Source organism: Parasteatoda tepidariorum, chromosome 7 (genome assembly GCF_043381705.1).
Source record: "Parasteatoda tepidariorum isolate YZ-2023 chromosome 7, CAS_Ptep_4.0, whole genome shotgun sequence".
NCBI lineage: Eukaryota > Metazoa > Arthropoda > Arachnida > Araneae > Theridiidae > Parasteatoda > Parasteatoda tepidariorum.
The window spans coordinates 22,147,961-22,158,838 of NC_092210.1; the positions used below are offsets into that span (position 1 = coordinate 22,147,961).

General features: G+C 28.5%; 2 protein-coding genes across 2 annotated transcripts in view; one reads left to right on the forward strand and one right to left on the reverse strand.

The window, feature by feature from the left end:
- The window catches only part of LOC107451914 (acyl-coenzyme A synthetase ACSM3, mitochondrial), a 98,613-nt gene extending 92,928 nt beyond the window's left edge, over positions 1 to 5,685 (reverse strand). Inside the window, exons 1-2 of the mRNA XM_071183169.1 lie at positions 5,281 to 5,685; positions 1,359 to 1,459 (exon numbers count right to left, since the gene is read on the reverse strand). Coding sequence (XP_071039270.1) covers positions 1,359 to 1,459; positions 5,281 to 5,478 — 299 coding nt within the window. The 5' untranslated portion in view covers positions 5,479 to 5,685. The remainder of the gene's footprint in view (positions 1 to 1,358; positions 1,460 to 5,280) is intronic.
- A 1,911-nt stretch (positions 5,686 to 7,596) lies between these two features.
- The window catches only part of LOC107451916 (flavin-containing monooxygenase 5-like), an 11,317-nt gene continuing 8,035 nt past the window's right edge, over positions 7,597 to 10,878 (forward strand). The window contains exon 1 of the mRNA XM_016068157.3: positions 7,597 to 7,742. The gene's annotated coding sequence lies outside the window, so the exon portion shown is untranslated. The remainder of the gene's footprint in view (positions 7,743 to 10,878) is intronic.

The following is a 10,878-nucleotide window of genomic DNA, read 5'->3' on the forward strand; positions in this document are numbered from 1 at the left end:
TCTGGAAAATTTCTTATTTGATCTTTATTTAAATATTAGCTATACCCTTGCATGCATTGTAACTCTTTCAGTTTGAATTCACACACACGCACATGCACACACAAAGAGAGAGATAGTATTCTTTTGTAGCCCCCTCAATTTCGTTTTTAGATGTATAATGATTTTACTTTCAACCTTAACATACTGTCCGCATAAAAATTCTGCTGTTTATAAACGAAAACAATATTAAAAACACTGTTCTGAACAATTTGAAAACATGACTTTTTAATTACAATGTATTCATACCATATAGTTCATATTTTCCCCAAAACAATATTTAAAGCTCCGTTCTGAACAACTTAAAAATATGGCTTATCATTACAATGATCTTACCCCTTTAAGTTCATGCTTTTCAACAAAACAATGTTAAAAACACTGATCTGAACGACTTGAAAATGTGGCTTATCTTTACGATGTTCATATCTCTTCAAGTACATGTTTTTCAACTGAACAATATTAAAAACGCAGTTCTGCACAACTTGAAAAAATGTGACTTATCATTACAATGTTCTATCTCTTCAATTGACCGTGCGATTTTAAATTTTAAAATAATAGAAATTCCACTTATTTCAAAAGATGAACCAGTTGGTCATCGGAATCGGATGGCTTTGTTAAAAATATTAGTTCGTTTACATATTTAAAGAAAATGTAAAAATAATTATTTTAATTTATTAAAAAAATCGCAGATGCCACCGTAGGAGTGGTCAACATTCGGTCACATTTTGTTTTACTGCTAAAAATAATACTGTCTGTTTGCAGTGGATTCGTTCCAGTGAAGGTAAAACGAATTTGCTGATCTGTTTGCTAGCAAGTATGATGAATTTGCAGCTCTCAAATTTTCTCGAACGACTTTGTCTAGATTTCGGACCAGTCACATAAAAATTTCAACTTTAATCGGAATTGAGAAAACATATACTAATTGTGACTGTTCAGCTTAAGGGTTTTCTCTTACATTATTGATTGTATTGGTACTTCTGTGGAGTAACTGTTAAATGAGAAAGAGGGTTTTTGCAACTTGACTTTCTTGACCTACAAGATTGACATATTAACAAGATGTTCTAAATTATAATAATTATGAATCAATTCTAAATTATAATTATAACATTCGAAATAAATTTTAAATTATAATACATAAAATTATAATAATTATGAATTTTTAAAAATATTTATAAAATTTACAAATATGAGTTTTATAAAATAGCACCCACGGGAGTTGGAGCAGGGGGAATAGCCTCCTAGTTATGTAAAAAATATTAGAAATTTATAATGATTGTATGAGTTTGAAGATCATCTTTAGAAATTTTATTCAAATAACCAACCTTTTAGTTTGGTATTCCAATTCCTCAAAGCTTATTTTCAACTCGTTTCCATCTTCTGAAACATACCAGAACGCAGGAACTGCTGAATTTCGAAGTCCATTCTATTATGAGAAATTCTGTTAGAATCAGTTTATGAAATTGAAAATCAAGTAGTAATATTTGTATCAAAATATTTGTTCTACGTAGTTCACGCATAAATAAAGAACTTATTAAGTTATGATTTGAAAATATCCAAATTTAAGTGCAAGTTAAGTTTGACAGTGTGAGAATTTTCAAATATCTAGCTTTAAGGACAAGTTATTAAACCATTTAGAAAATTCCCAAACATTTAGTTGTTTAGTGGTTAAATGGTGCTTTAAAAATTCTTAAATACCTTGATTTATGTGACATTTAGAACATTCTCAAAATCCTGGTTTAAAAATATGTTTTGTGATATTTAAACGTTTTGAAAATTCTCAAATACCCGGGTTTTCAAAAAATTCGGATTTAAGGAACTGTTAAGTGAACTTTCACAAATTCTCAGACATCAAGAGTTAAGAGTATGCTAAGTGAAATTTAGAAAATTTTTAAATACCTTGGGTTAAAGAACTTTAAAGGGATATTAGGACATTTTTTAAATAGAACATGTTATTTGTTGTTGCGGAAATTCTCAAAGACCCAGATTTAAGAAGTTACGAAGTGCCGTTTTAAAAACTTTCAAATATCTAAGTTTAAGATCTTATAAGGTGACATTGTCAAAACTATTATGTATTCGTGTTTAAGAATAAGTGTCAATTAGAAAATTTTCAAGTATCCACATTAAGAACAGTTTTAATATAAACTTAGCATAGAATAATAATTTATCTGCCTAATAATTCAACATCTGGATAACGCAATTAATAAACTGTGTAATCTTACTGCGTTTGAAATATGATTATTAGCTTCGAAGTTACGAATAAGAAAAGTAATTAAATTGTCATATTTTATCCTATCTTAATTTTAATCTGAAAAATAAAAAGCGTTTGCAATCCAGTTTTTAGCGCTTTAAATGCTCTACCAATGATGCACTTTCCAGGTTCATAAAAATTTGCAAAAAATGAGAACCATAGATTGATTTTAATAATTTTCCAATAGCGGGAGTAGTAACTTTTAAAATAAATGTTTAATAATTTTTTCTTAAATATTTAAGCTGCTTGTTTGTTCTAATGCCCAGATAATTTTTAAAGGCCTAGATAATTTTTTATTGTAATTATAACTTGCCATTAAATTTAAACTGTTTTGTTTTCATATTAATTGGCGAAAAAGCTTCTAAGAATCTCTGATTTTACGCGAACTTATAGATAAATTATAAATATTGTAGTTAAAGTATGTAGCAAGCAAGTATGTATAAAGCAAGTTAAAATTTTCTATTATATTAGCCAAAAGAGAGCGTGTTTCATAATGGCACGATATTTTTTTTTATTAATTATTTCTGATTAAAAATTATAAACCAAATTTAAAGTAAAACGGTGAGCGAAACAATTGTTTTTGCAACTTTACGAAAACAACTAATTATATATGAAAACTACAATGAACACCTTGTTTTCTTTTTCAAAATCTTTTAAATTATTTTGCCAACAACTTGCCAAAAAAAAAAAATACAAAGTCAAAAATGACCTCAAATAAAACTCAAAGGACTTTGATTCAAAGGACTTTCTAACCAAATAATTAATTAAACTTTACTATTACGTTTGGTAAAAATATACTCGAGGATGACCCTTAGCGAAATTGGCGACTTTTGTTTGGCGCCATTCCTGTTTGCGCGGAACACCGTGGTAACAGGAATGGCTGCCAAAATATAATGATATTTCAATAAAACAGTGGAAAATTTCAACAAAACATCGGCCGAAACTTTATAAAATTGCAATGAACCCTATATGAGCAAAATTAATAAACCCAATAAAATGCATTTTGAATTGAAACAAAAATTAATGGAGTAAGCACAGAAAGAAAAGGAAAAAAACAACTCACTTCTTCGTTAAGCTTGAATATCCTCAAATTTAGGTGCACCGAATTCTCTAATAGCAGTTAGATCAGGGCTAAAGAGAATAGAAGGGCTGGTTCACTCCTTTGAAGTAGCTCTCGCCGCGCCAATCCTCCGATTTTCTCTAGTGACGTCACTTTGGCATAAAGCTCGCACTTTTACTTCAAGAACGGAGCGTTCGGCCTTACTAGCTCGAACTAATGATAGAGCATTTCTTTTTGCGTTATTTTCTGTAATGACTTTCCTCAGTTTTTGCAGTGAGTTTACAAGAATTTCAAACTATTATCGAAATGCCAGTTTGCGCGATTGCAACTTGAAAAAATTTTGATAGAAAAGCAAAAGGAAAAAATATAATTTTCCGCGTGTTCCCTAAAGTAAATTAACAACTATGTAAAGAATGGATTCCAAAGTGACACAGTTAATATAAAACAGCAATACGTTTATTCTGTCGTTAAGAACTTTTATAAAAATTCATTATCTAAGTAGAAACCGCCTCGTTACTTCAAAAAGAAAGGCAGGTGAAAAAAATTAAAAAATGGATAAAGCCAAAGAAAATTAAAATGTAAATAAAAAGTATAAATAAAATATATAGTATATAGTTGGAATTCTCCTAATTTCATAACATATTTTTTAATGTAGTTATTCTAAATATTTATGATTTTTTTTTAAAAATTATATTCACTTAAATTTAAATACCTATAAATTATATCATCGTAAATTTAAATATCTAAAAACAATTGTAAAATTTCTAATGTCATTATGAACCTAAATTATTATTTTGTTTCAGTAATTAGCGTTTAAGGTTGATGTTTCCTAATGATTAAGTATGAACAAATTGCTATTAACGGCATATTTTAAAATCTGGGATTCTAAATTTAACTCAACTTATTGTTATAAAAGAATATGTAGATAAAAAAAGTGTCGATATATGCTTTCATTTTTCTTAATAATTTAAGATAAAGCTGAACTCTTTAAAATAAAGTATTTATAGCGTCATTTTCGCCAACTAGTAAAACATTTTTATAAGTTTAAAATGGTATTTTTTTTAATATAATGGCCAAGAAAGTTTTTTTGAAGTATGTTAATGAAGGGAAATAATGTGTTAATTGCGTAAAGTTTGAAAACTAATAACCAGAAAAAGTCTAATCTTATTTTTACAAAGAGAAGGATGCAAAGTTATCATAAATATCTTTGCTTGCGATCTCCGAGATCTGTGGACACAGTGACGTCATGAGGAGGGAAATCGTAGCTTCAGATCTAAGAGCGGAGTGAACTAGCCCTTCTATTCTCTTTAGCCCTGAGTTAGATACTGTCTAAATTTATCACGAATAGAATCTGTGTACCTCCATCGCCACATAAATTCTGCGAAATACGAATCGAAAATGATGTCTGTGGTACCAGACTGGCGATGACATTTTTTTCTAAAGTCCCTTTTTATGACTGCCCACATACATTCGATATTATTGACCAGAAGCAAAAGTAACCTTAGCAGCTGGTATTCAACGCAGAACTAACGGGCCTCTGAAATTACATATACCGTTGAACATTTAAAAATAACGCTAAAATCTAAACCAATCAGAATCACGATTGGGTTTCAACATCGCCCAGCTTGGCGATCAACCGCGTTCACAACTTGGCGAGAATCAAGGGCACCCTCATATATAGTCTACCCTTACGCTTAATAAAAGGGAAGATTTATTAACTCAACATCAAAATCACAGCATCTCCTTTCCAAAGAAAAAATCTTACAATCACTCAAAAATTATTTACATTCCAAAAATATCACCATGGCAACCAAAAAACTCTTCTTGTTGCCATCTACTAACTGCCATATAATAAGTAAATTATTTTATAAAAAAAATACTGTGCGCATAAAAGCACAATATCTTACAACAATAGTAGCAGAAAAACTCTCTTTACCTTCTCTCTCTGAGCCCATTGATCTATCACATCGGAGGCAAAATTGAACTTTTCTGGTACTTTAAGTTTCCACGATCTCTCTTCTTCATAACTTCGGAAGCCAGCAACTCTGGGCACATCACAAAAATTTCTCTTCAAAACATCTAAACTCCTTGTCAAGTAAAATAATTTTAATTTTCTTTTAAGTATGCTATACATTTTCCTTTAAATATTCGTTTTTAAATTGACATTTATCTTTTCCTTCAAATAAAATACTCAACTAAAATATTGAACTATATTTCATAAAACAATGAAGCAACGTTTGTTATGGAGGAAACTATTTCTCCATTTTGTGTAATTCTCCGTCATCTAATAGAGGAAGCTAAAATCTAAATCAACGTAATGATATTTCTCCTTACTTTTGAGTGTTTTTGATTGTCTGATAAATGAATAAATTTTAAAGATAAGAATAGAGATTAAGAAAAGTAAAAGAAGTAGAACACTAGCTGATAAATGCATTGGAGCATTTAATTGTTGATTTGGAGGGGAATATACTTTTTACGTCTTTAAAAACTATATAATTTTGGAGATTTTTCTTTAAAGCGAGTATTAAAATACAGATGTGAAATTTTAAAAATATTTTCAACAACTTATGAACAGTCGAACATTTTTAAAGAACAACTTGGAATTAAAGAACAGAATTAAAATTAAAATTCAAAATTAAGAAAACAATTTAGAATTTAAGAAAAGAATTGAAGAGAAAGTTAGAATTAAAATGCAAATTTAAAAAAATATTTAGAAATTAAAAACAGAATATTAAAGAAAAATTGGAATTAAAATGCAAATTTAAGGAAAAAGTTAGAATTTAAGAATATAAATAAAGGAAAAATTAAAATTAAAATGCGAAATTAAGGAAAAATACAGAATTTAAGAACAGAATTAAGAAAAACAATTCAAAATTAAGGAGCAATTAAGAATTAAAAAACAGAATTAAAGGTCAATTCATTATTAAAAATCAGAACTACTCAACAATTTAGAATTATAGGACAGAGTTAAAAAAAGAGCATTAAAGATTAATATTGAATTAATAAATAATTTAGAATTAAATTATTTTTATATAAGTTTTTATGAGCACTTTATCTTTTGCAGAAAATCAGATATACATTTCTGTCGTCAATGCAAAGGTGACAGAGAATTTGTTTAGGTCTATTAGAATCTTTGAAATAGTTATTAGTTTAGTTGTGTTCTATTCTTACTTCAGGTCTCATTTGTTATCGCAGACAACTTTCATAGTTTTTTTTGCTACGTAACTTAAATGCAAGTCAATAAGCTATCAAGAAATTAATTATCAACTTCGTTGAGCTAAAAACCAAAAAAAATTTACCTAAGTTTGAACCTCATATTTTTGAACATAGGAAATTTTCATTTAATAGTGGTTAGTAAAACCACACTATAAATTATTTTACGATTTTATTCAGAAAACGTCACTTCCTGCAAATGTTTTGCAGACAATTTAAAATATTTTGAAGTTCTTATTAGTTTTTTTAAAAATATCCGTGGACTTTTTTCCGATATTCCTCAGTTATTTTGATGACTTCATTTTTTCTTTAAAATGTTTGGAGATTTTTGCGGTCAGATTTGAAGACTTGAATTTTCTTTAAATTATCTGCAGACTTTCTTCTGTAAACATTCCATAGTAAAGTTAAAAACTTAATCTTGTTTTAAAAGTGTTTGCAGAATTTTTATTGATATTTCGTAGGTATTATAAATTATCATAAATTAAGTTTTTCAAATATTCTTTCGACTCAACTTTTAGATTATTGTCGACATTAAAATTTTATGATTTCCAACAACATTGAAAACTACATATATTTTAAGCAGTAATGCAGAAAACTTGAATAGTGATGTAAGACCCCAAGCAATAAATTGAAATATTAGTAGTGTTTTTACTTGTAAAAACTTGGCATACTTACTTTACTTACTAATAAAATTCGATATAAGAAACTTATAGTAGTTTAATGATTTTATAAAAGTATGAGTCTTGGGTGTTGAGTAACTTCATTTATATAAGTTACTCAACACGAAAAAAAATGATATTTCAAGTCAATATTCATTTTTTGAACAATACATGATATGTAACTGATTACAAATTTCAGTCGAGAAAAAATTTAAAATTTCTTTTTTGTGTTTTTATTATTAAGAATAATTCCAAATATCTAAGTACATTACAAATTATATGCAAATTAAGAATCCAACATTATGAACGAAATCTGAAGCTAAGGGTTCTTGAACTTGAAAGTAGTTGTACATAATTGATTTTTCTCACTCTTAATTGGTATGATCACGTACGTTATTCACGAGGAAAGTGCCGAAAAGAAGGAAAACAATTTTTTCCTGTTATTAAAAACATAATTCAAAAAGAGTGCAAAAGTCAAGTATCTGTCAATTTGCAGTTTTAGAAATGAGGAATTTCGATAAAAAAGGTATGTTTTTTGTTAATTTAAAACCATTATTAAATAAGTCATATTTCTTTACTAGTCTCTATGTCATTAAGTCACAGTTTTTAAGCATTTTTCAAGACTTTGCAAAGTTAAAGTTCTAATAATTGTAATTAAATTCTGTTTGAGTGTTGATCACTCACACACACATCAAAATGTGAAGCAGTTCAAGCTTGTTTAAAAGGAAAAAAATGTTCGATGGCAAAGATTTAATAATATTTAGTTTTAAATAGGTTCATACATTTGTGACTTGCTAGTTGAATACCTGTTTTTCACACGGGGACAAGAATTAGTTAGTAAATAAAAATCAGTAAGGAAAAGCACTCTTGCTCTAAATAATTAATACTAAATAATTAATACTACACTAAAATAATTTCAATGTCTTATTTATATATTATTGTTATTTGCCCTTCACCGTAAATTTACGTTATTAGGTTTATCAAAACACATTCACCTCATGAAAAGATTAACTTCAAATAAAAATTAAGGAAATAAGGATGAACTTCAATCAGTATTATATATTAAATAATATTGCATGAGGCCAACTCATGATATTTTAAATTCACCTCAATCAAGCAGTTTTCTCTTGTACTTTTACCCTCGGCCCCTTAAAGGTATCTTCGAGTGGTCATAAGAAGCCAATTTCCGCAGTATTTATGACAAAAATGCTCAGTATTGGTGCAGTTTTAATAGGCATCCAATTTACTCCAAAAGTGCTCTTTGCCTAGATGGGTACCTATCAAAACTGTATCAATAACCATAATACACTCGAGCACATTTTCAACAAAAAAAATTAAACATCATTGGAATCATCATGGTAGTTTTTTTTACATTTCTTCTCAATGAATTAAAATCACTTCTCTATCTTTTTTCCCTTTTAATGCGTAGCTTATTTTTTTATTCAATTAGCATTCACTGCCAAAATTATTTGAGCATCATTATGCCGAAAATAGTACTATGAATTTTTTAATTTCTCCTGTGCAAATTAGTACCATTGCTTTCTTAATTTTGCTTTACATTTCAAAGCTTATCATTATTTTTTTAATTTCAACTAGTTTTCATTACCAAAATTAAGAGAACATTATTGGCGTTAAAAAGGATATGGTGGTTTTTATTTTCTTCTAAAAGAACTTCATTGCTATTTTAGTTCGTAGCTTATTTTTTATTTTGAAATTTTTTTATTATACCAAAATTAATCAAACATCATTGACGTGCCTAATTATATGTGAATTGTTTAAGCTTTTTCTTAGCGATTTAGTACTATTTTGTCATTAATTTTGCTTTTAAGTTCATAAATTTTCTTAAATTTAAATTACCGTTGATTTTAAATTATTTAGCTCTATAGAAATACGCTTTAAAAGCATAACTATAAGCAAAATTAACACGGTGATAGATTTAAGAATACTAATGTGATAACGTAGTTTGCTTAATCTACCATGGTCATATTGATCATTCAGATTATCTGACAAAACGGAAAAAAAAAATAATTAAATGTTGAAGAACGTGCAATGAACTCCTGAGCGCTAAAGGATTACAAACGCAACAAACTAATGTTACTGCTGAAATAAATAAATAAATAAATAAAACGCATTGAAAAAAGAAATATATTTTTGAAACGATTCTCCCGAATGATCTAATTGAAATTTTGTGCTATGTTGACAGTGATCTTTCTCATGATTCGATGTAGTATGCCAGATTTCATTGCACTCGGGCGATGGTTTTGGAATCAATAATGAACAAACAGACATATATTCATTTTTATAAAAATAGATAGATGAATTATTGATGCTACAGAATAAGAAATGATTTATATGTGGATTTCATTGGGACATGATCCATCCGAATTGATTACGTTGCAATAATCCTCAGTTTACGTGTCGAATCGGGACACCTTGGTTTGGCAGTCTTTTCGTTTAGTTTGTTCAGTTTCGCTCAGAATAACATGGTTACCATGATATTCTTTGCTTTCTCCGACTTCAATTACGTCATCTACGAGTTATCGCAACTTTTGTTTACTGTTATGGGATTTGTTCTTAGTTTATTTTCATTCATATTAATTTACTTTCAAATCAACGAACTTAAGAGTGGTTTTAAACTGTTACCTAATCCATTAAAAATAAGAAAATCCAATAACGTTTAAAACTAAATGCAACGCAAAAAGTAAAAAAAAAAAAATAGTGCGTGGAGTCCCTCCGCGCAGAAGAAGTTAAACTTCGCAACCTGCGACGTTAATTGTAGAAGAATCAGCAGTCGTAGAAGGATCACTAGTTCTATTCAACGACCCTTTTTCCTGCTCCGCTCGCTTCCGTGCTCTGTAATCACGGTAATATTGTGCATTTTTCCCTCGTGGACCAAAAAGTTTAAGTGCTTGTGGTTGCCTCATCGTCTCGCCCTGGGAAATGTATTTGTATTAATAATGTATGTGAATGCGTCATAATGTAATTTCAAAAGCGAAACAATCAATTGATATTCACAAGAGACGTACCTTGACATAACCTTAAATTCGTCGGGATTGTTTTCACTCATTTTTTACAATTGTTATCCACTAAATTTGAAAATAAAAAGTACTACCCTACTAAATTATATGTGTATCAAAACAAACTAAAAAAATATTTATTCGCGATCGCAACGAACTATAGGGGGCGTTGTTGTATGAGACGCATACCTGCGATTTCTATATGAACTGTCATTCAGTTACTCTGGAGACATCGTTAATGTAGCACGTAGCATTGCAACGTTCCTTCTTTATTGTGGCTAAATAAATTTAAAAAAGAAAAATGTTTGATATTCTTTCTTATGCAAACGAAAACAAAATGGCATATCTTTTTATTAGAGAAGGAATATCCAAAACATATCGGAAAAATATTTGTACATTAACAGGAAAAAGTATGTACTCTATTCTTATAAGAGTTGAAACCTAATGCCCGAGAAATAGTTTTACTAAATTTAATGATATAACATGAAAGGCCCATTTAAACTTTACATTCTATAGTTTTAAGAATTATATTACTTCAAAAATTAAAATGAACAAAAAGTATACATAAGCCTCATAATTTTATGAAATTTAATTTTGTAAACAACGTTTTTTGACAACAATTTTTATCAAAAAATTTCAAGTTTC